The 16,708-nt window shown below is 40.3% G+C and overlaps 1 protein-coding gene and 1 long non-coding RNA gene across 2 annotated transcripts; one reads left to right on the top strand and one right to left on the bottom strand.

Moving 5' to 3' along the window:
- Positions 1-2,170: 2,170 nt before the first annotated feature.
- Positions 2,171-2,679, bottom strand: LOC147818435 (uncharacterized). Its single transcript, XR_015437972.1, has 2 exons — positions 2,542-2,679; positions 2,171-2,369 (listed from the first exon to the last, which is right to left on the bottom strand). It is a non-coding gene; the product is annotated as an uncharacterized LOC147818435 (long non-coding RNA).
- Positions 2,680-2,749: 70 nt separating this feature from the next.
- mttp (microsomal triglyceride transfer protein) lies at positions 2,750-15,514 on the top strand. The gene is made up of 18 exons (XM_023418473.2): positions 2,750-2,962; positions 4,603-4,790; positions 5,036-5,179; positions 7,154-7,261; positions 7,352-7,468; positions 7,558-7,697; positions 7,782-7,932; positions 8,489-8,646; positions 8,809-8,977; positions 9,406-9,513; positions 9,640-9,852; positions 9,959-10,170; positions 10,317-10,414; positions 10,668-10,789; positions 10,931-11,158; positions 12,032-12,156; positions 14,299-14,469; positions 14,567-15,514. The coding sequence occupies exons 1-18, from the start codon at positions 2,902-2,904 to the stop codon at positions 14,712-14,714; spliced, it is 2,661 nt and encodes an 886-aa protein (XP_023274241.1). The 5' UTR covers positions 2,750-2,901; the 3' UTR covers positions 14,715-15,514.
- The last annotated feature ends 1,194 nt before the right edge of the window (positions 15,515-16,708 follow it).

A 16,708-nucleotide genomic window follows, 5' to 3' on the forward strand; every position in this document is an offset into this window, starting at 1 on the left:
CCCGGCTTTGATAAGTGTATCTGTTTGCTGTGTTATCAGGGATTGCTTGCAACCCTCTGATCTGAACCTTGGACAGATGCTCAGTGTTACTTTCCTCGACTCCGTAGAGAACAACAGCAGACTCTTTGCTAAACTGATATAATCAACCTTCCTCTCAAACAAATTCACTCACTCTTAAATTTAATACCAAAATGCTTTGGTCATCAATGCTAATAGTCCTCATACAGTCACTTCATGCCGAGGCTCTGGCTGAACTTTGCCCAGTAGGCACGTTCAGAAATCCACCCAAGGGCCCCAAGGCTTTGTAATAGGTGGATGATCTCAGTTTAGTTAGCTCCATGTCTGCTTGCTTTTAAATCTCCTTTGAAAACCTACTTTGATTTTTTTTAATATAATTTATAAGGTGATATTTTATGTGTTAGTTAAACTAGCGATAGTTAATGATTTTCCTACATTTGATGTATTAATCATTTATTGCGCAGCAACTTGTAACTTTGTTAAGAAAGGTGCTATATAAATAAAGATTATTCTTGTTATTCATATTTTTGTATGTAGACTAACTGTATGCCCTGGCAATTAATGTTCTTATTATTCTTAAAGGGTCTTTATTAATAATTGTTTGTAATTGTTTTGTCCGTATTCTATTCTGTTGTTTGCTAAATTTGGTATGTATTGATTCCTCATGCGGTTTTCCCTTCCTTTGTTTGCAGTCACTTTGACTAGTATCAGGAATAAAAAGTATATTTTGTTTGGCGATAATCTCTCAAAATAGGGAAAATCTGTTCATCCATTTCATTGTTAAAAGGCAACAATCATTCCTCTGAGTGCCACAGGTCATGACATACTGTACTTCCTGGTGCTTTATCAGTTGAGGATGAAGCCCAGCAGCAGCTACTGGCTGTTGGCTAAAGTTGGACATTGACATCAGAACTATTGTCTACTGACAGACCAGCTTCCTAACTGTTAGAGACATCTACCTTCAGGACAGTGAGGAAATCATCAGAGAACAGAGATGATGTGTGCGTGTGTGTGTGTGTGTGTGTGTGTGTTGGACGGAAATTGCATAATCTCAACCTCAGTGACACATCAGTCCTGAGGTGATCCTCTGTGTGTTTTCAGTTCAACTCTGGATTCCCCTGGAGAGGACGACCATCAACATCAGCAGACAAACACTGACACCCACTGGTTGCTCGGATCAGTTCACATCAACTGTATTCAGTTCGGCTGAATGGTTTTACTGTCGCCGTTTTGGAGTTCAATGATAAAATTTAATAATGTATTTTCTGACCCCATTTGTATTCACAGCACAGCTGGACGCTGGACCAGTGCCTGTCACTTGGAGAATCTGTTTTCCTTGTCAGACTGAGCACCAATCACAAACCTGTCTCTCCTGTGACTAAAAATGTTATGTATACTATATTTGCCATGGATCCATATGTTTCTGCTAAATGTTCATGTAAAAAAAAAAAAGAAGTAGAAGCAGAAGGGCACTCGGAGAGTCTAGACCTCTGCCTTAAGGCCAGTGTCCAACAACATATACTGGACTTCAGAGAAAAAAAAGATCATACATACTGTAATCTCCTTCGTGGAGGAAATAAAACTATGGGTCAATAAAATGTTATTAGCTCAAACTCAAATATTCTATACATGGTTAAAATAAAATATATACCCTATACATTTGATCTGATTCATTTGTGGCTCTACATAAAATATTCCAATCCAATGGATAACAGGATAACATGTTAAAGTGAGAACACAAATATAATACAGAGGTGTTCAAAATACAGTAGTTTTGAGTTTTTCTGTTGTAAATACAAACTATGTATGAACCTACAGTCATGTGACTGATTTGAATGTGAGGAGACAAAAATAGCTTTCTCCTAAAACTATATAATGTAGAATCATTCAACAATGTTATAATGGAGTGAAAGCATATTTAATCTATGCCTTTCGAACACAGTCAGCAGAGTAAGTGTGAAATAGTTCTGCTGATCCTACTGATGAAAAATGATTAAAGGTGCCATCATTTGAAATGTAAGAGGCAGATACTCAAGGCTCATTTCAGTGGATGGGACCTTTAATCATCCCTCATCCACACATACACATGGAGATTAGAAAAACACTACTGGAGTACCATTGCTAACAATCTTAATTAAACAGAGAGTTTGCGACAGCTTCCATAGAAACTTTTATTTGTGTCCAAAACCTGTAGCTATATGGAAATATTTCATTTCTGCTACACAGACTGACTCTTATAATAATCTTTGGTCCTCCTCAGATGCTGTAACTCGAGCTGGAGGGCTGGGTCCTCACACAGACTGCCCATTTCCTCCGACCAAGACACAGCGACAAAGTGCCGACTGTTCATCCTGAGGAGAAATTAGGTGAAAGGTGTTAAACATGAGGACGTCTCTCTACTTCCTCCTGGTAAATATATACATCATTCTTTTTTTTTCTTATGACTTCTCCTGTCAAAAATATCACAACGCTATTGTTTGTTGACTTGTCAGGACATGTAGTGCAAACCTGAAATCCAGACACCAAGTCTCACTTTTCGCTTGATGATTCCAATCAATTAGGTAATCCCATTCCATTGATTGATCGATCGATCGATCACATGCTTTGTCCCCCGCTGTATTAAAAGGGAGCACACCTGGCTGCATCTGCCAATAGCAGAAGTCCCGGTCAAATCTGTGCTCCTCGGGTTAATGATTTGCTGTTTATCTCGTACTTAGTACTTGAGCGTGGAGTTTGGAGTCTGCCCTCTCCTCCGATAAAACGTAGTAGGAGAAGCTTGGACTTGCTTTGCCTTTCTTTTTTGGCCCTTTAGTGCTGCTTCAGCCACTGCCTCCTTTTTTTCTGTCGGTTCTGATTCATCTGGCTGCGGAGAGAGGACACACAATGTTAACTCTTGTTGTGTTCTTGCTTTGCACAGCCTCCTCTGTCTCAGCTTCTGCCAAAGGTGAGTGGATGTGACTTTTTTTTCTGTGTGTAGATGTAGCCTGGGTGTTTTGGGGCCCACAGGATCCTTAAAACAAATCATTCAATGAAGCTTAAAAGAATCTAAATCACCCTGAGTCAGTAGAAATATGTCAGCTGGGTTGGTGTATAGATCAAAACGTCACTGTCCTGTTCTTTGGAGGCTTTTCCATGGATGACACACTGGAGACTAACTGGTGATCTTTGATATCATATGTGTTATGTGTGCAGCTTCGACCTGTATTTAATTGTGCCACTGACTCTAAAATCCCAAAAATGAATGAATCCTGGCAGGAAATCAGGCTGGGTGATGTTGACAGAACCCTCAATGTCAGTGTCTGGGGACTAGCTTCACACAGAGCTGCTGTGTAACTGATCAGAGGTGAAAGAGTATAGTTAAGAATAATAATGAAACAAAAAAGTAACTGGGTTGCAGGTTGACTCCACAAATATATCAGTCAGACAAAAGACAAACTGACCCTGACCACTGACTTTTTTTTTTGTTGAATTCAGCTCCACGTTCCTCAGTGGCCCTGTGATGAAATCAAATACTGACACGTCAGTGCGTCTTCCCTCGTGGCCCGATGTCATATCTAACGGAAAGCTCGTCATTAATAGAGCAGAGGAAAGATTTTTATCTTCTCTCACTTTGAACACACCCAGTTAAATGGCCGCTGATTGAATCACCTCAGCACTATCCTGAGATGATCTACAGTGTTTCTAAAAAGGAGGTGAAATGGAAAGAGAAAAGGAGCAATGTGTTTCATGGAAGTTCATCTTTCCCACCGCTAAATGCACCTGGTGTTACATGTTCTGATATTATAGAAAAGATTGCTTCAAACATACAAAAACTGATTCATTTTTTCACAAGTTTTAGTCACAGGTTTCAATAACCTTCACAATGAAAATGATTTAAATTACAACCTTACTGGAAGCTTTCAGGCCTGCTGGTTTGACTTCATCCACGACAACTCTGACATCATCTTTTCCTGTTAAAGCATTTGTCGTTAATGATAATGCAGTTAAATGCATGGATTGCTTTGAAAGGTGTCTCACAGCTGGAAGCTCTGACATCTCACATCCAGGCAGAAACTTGTGATGGTGCAGAAACTTCACATTCAAGATGCGAGCAGAAATGAGTTGAATCCTTCCCTCAAAGTTTACTTATTGTCCTCCAGGTTTGATTTTCTCAAAATCTAAGAATCTGGAGCTTAAATGAACCAACAAGGAGAAGGGTTTCAAAAACAACCACTGCTCACTACTGTGTTATCATATCAGAAGACAAAAATGAAGATGGCTACTGTGATGGATTTCTGTTTCAAGTTTTAGGTTGCTACTAGTTAAAAATGCTTTTGTAAAACTAAAAACTATATTATATACTTTATCAGGTGCAAGTAAGCTAAAGCATAACAAGTGAAGACAGCATTTGAATGTTTCTTTTTTGCTAACACTGGTGCATTTACGGTGCTGTTGTTCAATGTGCAATTAAATAATAAATCTGTAAAAACAGACCTGCAGTATCTTCACACCACAGTATGATACTAGCAGAGAGTCTTATAGTAGATCGCTCTCACTTTCTCCACTCGTGTTTATTCACCAGCTGCGTGTCCTGTGTTTCTTCAGGTGGTGCTGCTGGACCCCGGCTGAACAACAACCAGCTGTACAAATTCAGCTACAGCACTGAGGTGCTGGTGGACAGGGACAGGGGGTCAAGAGAGGGCAGTGCTGGCTACAGGATCTCGAGTGATGTCGACGTCAGCCTGGTGTGGAGAGATCCGAGCAGCAAGGATGACCAGCTGATTCGACTGGCGGTATGTCGGTCCATTGGCATGTCGAGAGAGGACATGATGCCACGATGTAGTACATAAACTTTTAATGAAGTGAATTTTAAGATAGGATAATCCGTATAATATTCCTGACTACAAATACACCTTCCATAAAACTGGTAGTTAAGCCTGCATGCTCCCATGTGTTGACAAGGCACAAAAAAAAGAAATCAAAAATGCAAAAAAGGACTGCAGGCGTTTACTGAAATGATTAAATCTCTTCTTCATAGATCTCAAATGTGAGGATCGAGCCTGCGTCCCATCGACCTGAGAAGAAGAACGTCCTCCGTGGATCAACAGCTGAAAGTGTTTTGGGGAAAACCAAATTAGCAGCTCTGACAAAACCTTTCTTGGTGCATCTTAGAAATGGAAAGGTAAGAGCATTAACAATGCCATTCTTGACACTTGTCATGGTTTAAATTCTTGGTATAAAACAATATACATAGAAATGAAATAGTCCTTATTAGTGGTTACACAACTGATTTCTTTACAACCTCATAGTCTTTTAAGAGGTTTTAATCCTTATTTTGACATAATATGAAAATAAAACACTTTGTAGCAAAAAGGGTGAATATTTTTGGTAAACACTGACATGGTTTATAAATCACTCCAGGTAAACCAGCAGTTATTGAAATTCCCAAATATTATATGAAATGTTGTTTTTAATCAATTTAGAGTGTTAAACATGTGAGAGATTCTGACATAAGTGATGTTAGAAAGTCAGTATTGTACCTGCTGCGCTCCACTGTTGTTGTCTTCATAGACGTAATGAGCTTACGTTGGTTGTGCTGGAGTGATGATGCTGGCAGGGGAAATACCAGACAGATGTGTGTGCGTGCAAAGGTCAGCAGGCTCAGAGGGTCAAAGAATGAATGAACCAGCCTGGTTTAACAGAATGGCTCCGGGCCGGTCGGATAAGGCTCGTAATAGTTGTGAGATGTTTGAGCTTGAGCCAGACTCATTCTCTGTTATCAGTCTTACCATCACTGTATATTATGAAATGATGCATGAATGCCATGGAGCAATAGTAAGCTGATTGCAAGATGTCTCATTTAAAGACTTGGGAGAAGAATGATATGACATTGGTTTATGCTAATTATCGCTAGCTGCTAGCAGATCTCTTTATAAAGTGTTTTATACTTGTAGGCTACATGTATATGATTACAGTAAAAATTTCAGTACCACTTCATAATCAAGCACCTGACAGTGGTGTGAACAGATACTCCAGCATCTTCATCATCATGTTTGAAAGGTTTCTGTGTAAATCTTGTTCACGAAAAAAAAAGTTGGCTAAAATGTCACCTATTAGGATTAATGTTGGTTGAGTGTGGAGTAAAGTTTAAAGTTTGGTGCGTGTGAAACATGAGAGATCAGTGTCTCCCCTGGTGTTGTTAGGTTATTTATACTGATGGCAGGCTGTGGCAGGAAAAATACACACAGTAGCACTGGACAGTCTATTTATGGTGGTCCTATCTGATATTGTGGTTGAGTGCCACAAATAAATTACATACTGTATAGGAGACAGTGTAGGATGATGTAATCGGCTGCTCTCTACACTTGTGACCGGGACGCAGGGTCCAGTGTTGAACCAATCTGAAAACTCACTGGAAAAATTTGTGTTTTTTTCCGGATCGGTTCAACCTGAGCTCATTCATTCCAGTCAGGGCTGGATAATTTCTACAGGGCACCAACAGACTAAATGAATGGTACTAATAAGTAATCAAAAAGTAATCAAATGTAATATGTTACGTTACTTTGATGAGGTAATTGAAACAGCTTTGTTCTTATTACATCATTAACATGGGAAGTAGTGATCTGTAACCTGGTACATTACACTGCCCATGATATATTTCAGTTTATCATGTATCAGTAGTGGAGGTCAGATGTTTAAGGTAATTTAGAAACACTGTTAGAGAGAATTAAGTTCATTGAAGTGTCTCGCTCGGCACATATCTTCTTCGCAATTCTCTAAAGACCAATTTTAAAGAATCCTTAAGAGAAATGTTTGTTTATATTTGATGTTGGTGCTAAAAACAGTATTGGTTGATATATCATTATCACATTTTCTTAAACTCTTATGTATAAATGTAACGTGCTAATACCAAAGGATTTTTGTTATGTTCTTGATCTGCACTTCAAAGAATATGTGATATTTTTTATATGTAATGCAAATAGTCTCTGATGTCATGGCCAGGCTCACATGTGTCTGTACACAAGTATGCAAGGGAAAACTGACACCCTGAAAGCCTTTGTGAGTTGCAGCATGTAGGTAGCTGCTTCATCTACCATCGTATTGAAGCAGAATATTCTGTTTAACACGTTGCTTTCTTTTTACACATGTGCTGTAGGCAAAAGGATTTTATTCCTACTGGGCCGAACCTGCAACCATCAAGAACCTAAAACGAGGACTGGCCAGCTTACTGCAAGTACAGCTCAATACTGGGAAGGTTATAGAGGTGAATGACATGATAGTTCTCCCATTACATTTATTTATTTATTTTTCATAATTTAATACATGTAACAACTTGAATTGTGTCTTTGAACAGAATGATGTGTCTGGACGGTGCACAGTCGAGTACAAAGCAGTAAAAGGTCAAGTGACGAGGACCAAGATCCTGGATACATGTAAGATTGCGGAGACCGGATTTACCACACACAGTCAGGTTAGTCAGCATCTACACCAATATACTGCGCTAAAATATGAACATCACTGAGTCGCTAATACATCACGTCTCTGTGTGTCCCCCTTCAGGTCTTGGGTGTGACAAGGAAGTCCAGTTCTGTTACAGTGTTCACGCTCGAGGATGGGTTCATCCGCTCGGCCGTTGCTGAGGAAATGCACTCGCTGGCTGTTAATGCTCGCAGAACTGTTGCAGCTAAAGTCGTGTCCAGGTAGCTGCCCATAGAATAAATAAATCTGCGGCGTCTGGTCCAATACAAGCACGCTTTAAATTTTTGATTTTTTCTGTCTCCCAGGCAAACCCTTACATTGACAGGCACAGAGGCCGGTCCACTGGAGGCTGCTGGGAAGGATGTCCCTGGGGTTGTCAAGTCAATTGATGCCAAACTGGCAGCTGTTGGCATCGTGGCTGAGAAGGTCAAAACCCAGTGCAAGGGTTGTCCATCAGTGAGTTACCTGTTACCTTTCATACGGATACACAAGCACTGTTTTGTCTTACCACCAGGTAACAGGCGTCATACTTTCATGGTGACACAGACACACCACAGACAGACCCACTCAGCAGCTGCTCTCCATAGATCTTGGAGCTCCTTCCAGCAACACTTTGCATATGAAATATGTAGTTCTGGCATTTCCGGGTCTTATTTTTGTAGTCTTGGCTATCAAGAAACAAGAGCAGTAGGAGGATCATTCAGGTTTTAAACAAGGGGACAGTTATTCAGATGATATAAACCATATTTCTTTAAGACAAAAGCATCAAGATTTCTGCACACTGCTGTTGCATTAAAAACATTTATTGGATCAGTACAAATAATATTTCGGTCCCTTACGACCTTTTTTCTGAATATGAAAAAGGATCTGAGCTGATCTGTACAAACCATTAATGCAAAATTACTCTTAAATAGCGCTGTTAGTAAGCAGATACTGTATATTTTTGTACTGTAATTATTGACTGAAGACGAGCTGTCTCCTAATCCCCCCTCCTCTGTGTTCTTCCTCTTAGCTTTTTGAACATTGGCAGGCTCAACAGAAGCAGCTGGAGCCAGAGACCCTGTCTAAAGCCGTGGCTCCTCGCAGCTTCCTGGCCCTCATCCAGAGCATTAGGAAGTCGTCCAAGGACGAGATCCTCAAAGTGCTGAAGAGTGCCAGCAAGAAATCTCTGTAAACAAGCTCCTCCTCTTTTCCTACATCTTATTCACCTCCTGCTGACACCATCTCTCCACTGTTTCTTTGAATTAGTGTAATTTACAAGATTTCAAATGTCAGATTCCAAGAGGATTAACTCACTATTACTCTGTTTCAACCTCTTCCCGCTGCCATCAGACCTCAGGTGGTGGATGCTGTGACCTCCTCCCAGACTGCTGCATCTCTGGATGCCATGCTGGACTTCCTGAACTTCACCGATGCCAAAGGTTTGGTCCTGCAGGAGAGATTTCTCTATGCGTGTGGCTTTGCTTCACATCCCAACGAGAGAATGCTCCAGGCCTTGGTGGTGAGTGCCATGTTTTTGTCAGGAGTTCATGACATAACTGACACCTTCTTCCTGCTAATTAAATGGAAGTATAAGACTTCTGCAATCTAGTCCATATCAGTGAACACAGTCCGTTTTCTGCAGTCTGTTAGATAAAGAAATAAAATTCACCAAATTCCCCTAAAATTGTTTTTTCTGCACTTTGTGTCACCTTTCCCGTGAATTTGTTTTGGGGGAAACAAACGCTTCTCAAATCAGTTGTCGCTTCATTAATTGCTTTGTAGTCTATTTTATATTACTTTTCTCCCTCAAAATATAGTGATGGTTTAAATATGTTGTAAAATGTAGAGAACACAGTCTTAGGAATAAGTCTGCAAAACCAAGTCATCATATACTTAAATTATATGACAGCATGCAATGAATTTTAGTAATAATTGTTTTCTTTACAGGACATTTCTAAGGGAAAGATTGGAAGCCCTGACATCAAAGAGTCCGTGGTGATCATTATGGGAGCCCTGGTCCACAAACTGTGTCAGAATGGAGGGTGCAACCTACCGGTAAGCTTCTAAGAGGATGTAAATTAAAAACATTTGAAAACTAAGATGCTACATTAGAAACTCAAATCAAATTTGAATGAATCCGAGAGCTGACTGATGGTCTTGTGCTGTATGTTTTCCTCTCAGACAGTGGTGCAGGTGAAGAAGATGATATTAGATGGTCCTGGCAGCACGCAGGTTGAGTCCGAGGTCCAGATGTATCTTCTGGCTCTGAAAAACTCGCTGCTCCCCGAGGCCATTCCCATCTTTACCAAATACGCAGAGTCAGAGGTCGGAGCGTACAACACCATCGCCCTCACAGCTCTACAGAGATACGATGTCAAGCTCATGACCGATGAGGTGCGCCGTAGTTAACATAATATTTTGTTTGAAATAATATGTGTTGGATGTTAATAATATTTTGATACAATTAGCACGTGACAAACTGAAACCACGCCTCTCTCAGGTAAAACGGACAGTGAACAGGGTTTACCACCAGAATCGACGGATCTACGAGAAAAACGTGAGAGCTGCCGCCGCTGATGTCATCCTGAGTAGCAACCCCTCCTACATCGAGATCAAGAATCTGCTTCTGTCCATCGGAAACCTGCCCCATGAAATGAACAAGTACATGCTGTCTAAGATCCAGGACATCATCCGCTTCCAGCTGCCTGCCAGGTGTGTGATGGGTCATCCAGTGGACCAACAGAGATTACAACTTTTTAACAGCAAGGGTGTAAAAACTGACAAAATGATTTATGAAACAGTTTCAGTTACACAGGATTGAAGCCTTGTACTATAAAATTATTTTCTGCATTTTTCAGCAAAGTCATACGCCAGGCTATGAAGGACACGATTTCCCATAACTACGACCGTTTTGCAAAAGTTGGGTCGTCATCTGCTTTCTCAGGATTCATGGCACGTAAGTCATCACCCGTCATATTTCAGTCTACAGGAAAGGAGGAGATTTCACAAAAGTTTGCTGAGATATTTATGATCTGAGATAAAATGTGTAAAAGGGATACTGACATTTTTGCTCAGTCAAGAAAAACATTCAATTTGTGGAATCTTCAACCTCCATGTTTAAGCAAAAGATTAGTAACATCACAGCTACACGGATGCTAATTGAGTACTTTTATTTTTGATAAACAAAAATACAATTCCACTCCCTACAGAATCTGCTGATGTGACCTCCACATACAGTTTGGACATCCTGTATTCAGGCTCCGGGATCCTGAGGAGAAGCAACATGAATATTTATGGCGCTGGTAAAGGAGCAACGCTACATGGACTACAGGTAAAGAAACATTAGAGATTATTAGAAATTTAACAAAAAGTATACATTAACAAAAACTGAGAATTGTATGAAATTTTGAAGTGTAAATGAAATCAGAATGAAAGATCAAACGTCTCTTTGCATGTCCATCGTATCTTCTAGGTGGCGATTGAAGCCCAGGGTCTCGAGTCACTAATTGCTGCCACACCTGACGAGGGAGAGAAGGACCTGGACTCGTTTGCTGGGATGTCGGCTCTGCTGTTCGATGTCCAGCTGAGGCCCGTCACCTTCTTCAAGGGTTACAGTGACCTCATGTCCAAGATGTTCTCCATGACTGGGGAGCCCATGAACGTAGTGAAGGGTCTCATCCTGCTGACGGATCATTCTGAGGTAAGAAGTTCCAACTGTGGAGCGAGAGTAGTAATGAGTCATGCATGCAACAGGTAGTGACAGTCAGACTTGTTTACTGTGTGTGTGTGTGTGTGTGTGTGTGTGTGTGTGTATGCAGTCACAGATAGCAAATGACTCAGGTTAATAACTTCAGTTGTTGAGCTTAATGATGTGAGTATGAACAAGGTCTAAATGTGCACAGCTTATGCCAGGTTGTGGCACTAATACAGCAGCTAATTTGAAAGTAATGCTTTTTATTAAAGGTTGAATACGGTTGGTTGTTATTCTATATTTTTTCATTGTCAACAAATCCCATGAGAAGACCAAAACCAACAGTGTTTTAGTCCCTTAATACTTTCTCGCTTCCCTACCCACTGATCTCCAAGTCCACTGTCCACAGACAAGACTTCTGTTAAAGTTAAACAAATTTCTGACAACATGTAGGTGCTGTAATGTTATAGCAGACATTACTCAATCAGGAGTAACTGTGCATTTGTTGGGGGCTATTTTCAGTCATGGATTCATACGCTCTTTGTGAGCTGTTGAACTAGCATGGCGCATGTGGGATTGACTCACATGTGAATGACAGTGTCAGTGTTCATGGTAATGAAGGAACATGTGGAAAGAAGATGTGTTCTGGTGAAGCTCTAAGGCACAGAGAGATAAGATACATGGGAAATACTCCTTTATAGGATCAATTCATAGTTTGGTTTTGGTCTTTTTGTGGGATTTGATGAAAGTGGGAAAATGCAGTTTATCACCAGCCGTATCCTGATAACACATTCTCTATGAATCTTAATTATCACTGTCATAAACTGGAGTGAGACATGATCAAGTCCATTAAGGTTTTTCTTCTCCACTTTGTCCCTGCAGGTCATCCAGCTGCAGTCTGGTCTGAAGGCGAGTGCAGAGTTTCAAGGAGGGTTAGCCATTGATATTTCTGGAGGCATGGAGATCAGTCTGTGGTACAGAGAGTCCAAGACCAGCGTCAACAACAGGTACAGCCCAGAGACAACAAAATCAGCAACTCTTGCAGGTTTTTTTTTGTTCTGTAACCGAATTAGGGCGTCAAGAAAACCTTTAACCTCATGTTATGTGCTATAGATGTGGGTCACAGAGTCGAGTACAACCGCGGAATGATAAATTATCTCACTGAGTGCGATTGTGAAGTACTGTATGTACAGTATGATGTAACACACTTGCAGGTCAGAAGAAAACAACCTTTGTGACTGAAAGGAAAGTTGTTTTAGAAGTTGGGGCCTTGTCACCGTGCTGCAAATAGATTCCTGTTGACGTTGGATTCATGTGAACTTTAGAAAGGCTATAAGTGCTGTCTGATTCACTTGTTCCAGCGGCACGTTGGACGTGCTCCAGTATTGTGCTTCACGCCTGTCTCATTTCTAGGCTTGTGTGGATATGACGTCAGCTCTGTCTGGTTCTCTATTTTAAAACATTACAGTCAATGTGCAACACTAGCTGCTGAAAATGGAGCACATCATCACGTTGGTGTCAGTCAGCTTGCAGCGTCTGGTGATGAAACGGTTTAAACAGCAATGCCATAGATTTTTTTCATTCAAATATGGTGTGATTTTCCTCTGCAGGACGCGGCTGCATATCCACCTCAGTCCTTTTTAAAAGGCCCAGTTTTGTCCTTAACAGTAACTGAAAACCAAAGTCAAGTACGAAAACCTGCCACTGAATGTTTGGTCAGATTCTTCATCTTGTTCAGTCGGTTTTTGGTCAGATTTTCTCTGATTCTTTTGGTAATCGGAAAATTTTCTTTGAAGAAAACTCTATTTTACAAAGTAAAGTAAAGTAAGTAAGTTATCAAAAAATCCTTTGGCATCTAAATTGAAGCGTTTGTACTGTGTTTTGTACTTGTAGTGGATGAGTATTTTAATAAGTTAATGTACAGCTCTATATTCAAATCTCCACCAAGAATGACTTGCGAAAGATGGAAAAGGACGAGGGGAATTTCAATGGGAATCTTTGTTAAGGTGCCAAAAACACATGATGCTGTGGAATTAATACCTTTTTTTGGAACAGCATCACAGGGAAGGAAAATGTGGTTTAAGACAGAAGAAATGCTTCTATATCTCTGTTCTGAGGATTTTCCTTTCACCACTGTCCACATCTTGGTTCTGGACTTCAGGATGATTTGACCCGTGTGTGCGGGGGAATGGCAGAGGCAGGTGAATGGATCAGCATAGTTGTACCTCTTCCACTCTGATAATAGACGGGCAAGGCTATCTATAGAAGCAGAACAAACCACACTGGCATCTCTGCCAAGGCATGTCTCCATGGGCAAAGTTACAGAGGTTGGATTTTCAACTGGTTGGCACAGACTTTGACTTGAAACAGGAGGAGAAGTTGTAACATGGTAGTTAAACTCCACTTGTTAGCGTCTGAACTTTGCTGTGCTTTTGAGCCACTGATACAAAAAACATGGCCGCAAACAAGGACCATATACCGCAGAAGTTGTACCAAGAGTGAAGAAAATAACCATCACTGATTGGCTGGAAGGTACCTGTTGCAGTCGTATATGAGGACACCTCTGACACATGTACATTAAACTGTAGGTAACCATAGCTACAGTTGTGCTACTAGTTAATTGCTGGTTAAAGTAATTCAATTTTTTAAAGGGTTTAAAAAAAAAAACAGCACTATCTATTCTTTTAGCAAGTGGCTGAGGTACATGTAACAACACTGCACTCTGAAATGTCTAAATAAAGAAAATAGTGGACTCTTACTATAATAATAATAATAATAATAATGGATATTTTTCACCTCTTCACCTCATCGTGGCCTTACAAAGAAAATATGACCTTATTCTACAAACACATTTTACAAACCTACGATTTTAACATGTGGGACTTCATTAATAATATTTAAAATTCACACATTCTCATACGATTTTCTCATGTAATGAATTCACATAAAGGCATCCGGTACTTTAGATATGATTAAACATGTGGATGTGGTTTTGTGGTTTTTGGACATGTCATATATAGAACATAATTTTACATATGGTATGTGAAATGTAAAATCTTACGTGTACATTTTCTTTTCTTGGATGAAATGAATTTGGCTTTGTCTGTTGAACAAATAGAAACTTGGTTTTCGCTTGCTTGTGGTTTCAGAGGAGCGCTGGTGGTCACTGGTAATGTTACTGTGGACATGGACTTCATGAGAACGGGTATGGAGGTTAGCTTTGAAACAGAAGCATCGCTGGACTTCATCACCACCGTCCAGTTCTCTGAATATCCCTTCCTGGTGTGCATACAGATGGACAAAACCACCTTCCCCTTCAGGTACTGTAAGACCCACCCAGAAAAGAATAGATTCATTATCATTATTGAATCACCTTAAACAAAACCTAACTTTCTATTCTTAATGATCTGCTTTCAGTGAACACCTGACCAAATATGACAGCCTGCCATCGGGGAAGAACGTCGTGTCACGAAAGAGCAAGAAGCAGCTGGTCCCTGGCTCTGAATTCCCTCTTCACCAGGAGAACTCAAACATGTGCAAGAGGGTTTTTGACTCCAGCTGGTAGAGATACCATGAACTATCCAGGAGCAAGTCTTCATTCTTACGGGCAGGTTTTTATCACTCAAAGAGGGTTCATTGCATTCAGGGACAGCTATCACACCTCAGCCTCAAGCAGTGAATGACCGAAAGAGAGAAAATTTGAGTGTTTTTTTTTTTTTTTTTTTAACAACACATGCAATGTTTACATTCCTGTGAGTATTTAAGTCATTTTAATTTGACATTTTGTTTTAAATCAGGAATTCTTGCATTGTCTTTTTATGGATTTCTTTGAAAATGTATTTATGACGGGCACATACGTACAGGATGTATGTAATACTCAGCACGAATAGTACCACTGTAATTTTCCCCAACACAGTTACAGTAAAGACGTACATGTAAATATCACACTGAAGACAGTGGATTAACTTTCCCCTGAACAGAAACTCTCCTTTTGATCAATGTGTTTACTGTGGAGGAGCAATTTATTGTTTTATGTCGCTGTATTGCTGTTCACACACTTGAAATAACTTATGTACCAGAGAAATTATATGCATTAATTCCATTTTTTATGATCATGTTGGTGATTTGTTAATTGCTCCTACAAAGATGACATGTGTGCATTGTCTTTACATTGTACTTGGAAGATTGAAGATGAAAATCTTAAATGAATCCATCAACACTTATATATTTTTTGTACATGGCTGTAATTGCTGAAAATGTTTGGGTAGGGTATAAAAGGCTTTTGAACTACTCTTAACTTAGCATTTAGGAATCGGTTTGTTGGATTTAATTGACTGACAATAAATGTGCACTGGAGACACTTTGCTTTTTGTCTTGGCTTAGATGGATTTAGATTCAGCAACACAGGCCATATTTTGTTCATTTTGTCTCCACCAATTCACCAATTTTAGTCAGTTTATTTGTCACGAAGAGTACTGCTTAGACCATGAAAACAGTTGTAGGCCTATATATGTATGTATGTATGACTTGAGCTTTGTTAAGTCTGAGAGAGACACTTAACTGACACCATCTTAACTTGCCTACACATTTATTACAAAAAGCCTGCTTTACAAAATGGGAACATGGCAACTATTCAACATTTCAAAGATATTTTATGATGATACTTCAAGGTTCTGAATATGAGATTTCAAACAATAATATAGTAGCAAACAGGTATTTTCTATGAATATAGTGGAGTAATGGTTTTCTTGAGCAGAGTCACACCCCTATGGATGTGTTGCAGTTTGAGTTTCTCAGGTCTTTTTGCGTGCATGTTAGTGCATACCTGTGCATGTTAGTGCACGTGAGTCGCCCCTGTTAAACCGTTGGCCCTCCCCATGTGTATAAACACACAAGGACCACCGACGCCCGAGATGGCACAGTGACGTAAACAGCCTTCAGGTGAACACTGCCTTCCAGAACTTCCTCCACTGGAGAAACCACGTTTTTGGCAAAAAAGAAACAGTAATAAGCCACAGCACATATGACTGGCCATGGAGACTACAGGCTCAAATCCTGGGCGGCCAGTGGCCCGTGAAAACATCCATTAAGTTTCAACATTTTTACCGCTCTGTCAGTAGTGCGCTAAACCAGCTATCTTTCTCAGTCCTACCGTGGATCCAATGCTGGTCTAGCTTCACTGAGATGGAGAGCCCTAGGAGCTGCTAAAGGGCTTGACCCGGAACTGGCTTTTCTTCTCAACATGTAAGTAACTTGATGGCAACATAATGATGCATGTCTGTTTACATTAGTAACTGGCTATAGAAGGCATGATAACGTCAGCTAGCTTGCTGTTACTAATACTATGAATGTGTCCTGCGAATATTGCTATCGCTAGCCGGCTAACTGTTAGCATTGCCGTTAACCATATAACGGCAATGCTAGCTCTGGCTAACGGTTGTGGCTAGATTGTTTTTGTTGGCTCTCGTGTACTCAGGGGAACTTCTTTCAGTTGTGCTGGGCCTGTTGTGTTTTTAGTGGCCGCTTTCAAGGGGCTTCCTTTCACCATGCTGGCTGACA

This window comes from Seriola lalandi, unplaced genomic scaffold (assembly GCF_002814215.2).
Source record: "Seriola lalandi dorsalis isolate HSWRI2012SDOR001 ecotype SW California unplaced genomic scaffold, Sedor1 jcf7180002054582, whole genome shotgun sequence".
Classification (NCBI taxonomy): domain Eukaryota; kingdom Metazoa; phylum Chordata; class Actinopteri; order Carangiformes; family Carangidae; genus Seriola; species Seriola lalandi.

What these genes read in the sequence shown, in the direction of transcription:
- mttp (XM_023418473.2), top strand. Translation starts at nt 2,902, where the DNA reads ATGTTAACTCTTGTTGTGTTCTTGCTTTGCACAGCCTCCTCTGTCTCA. An exon ending in ACCAGCTGATTCGACTGGCG is followed by an intron (nt 4,791 to 5,035) that starts GTATGTCGGTCC and finishes TCTTCTTCATAG; the next exon opens with ATCTCAAATGTGAGGATCGA. An exon ending in TGCATCTTAGAAATGGAAAG is followed by an intron (nt 5,180 to 7,153) that starts GTAAGAGCATTA and finishes CATGTGCTGTAG; the next exon opens with GCAAAAGGATTTTATTCCTA.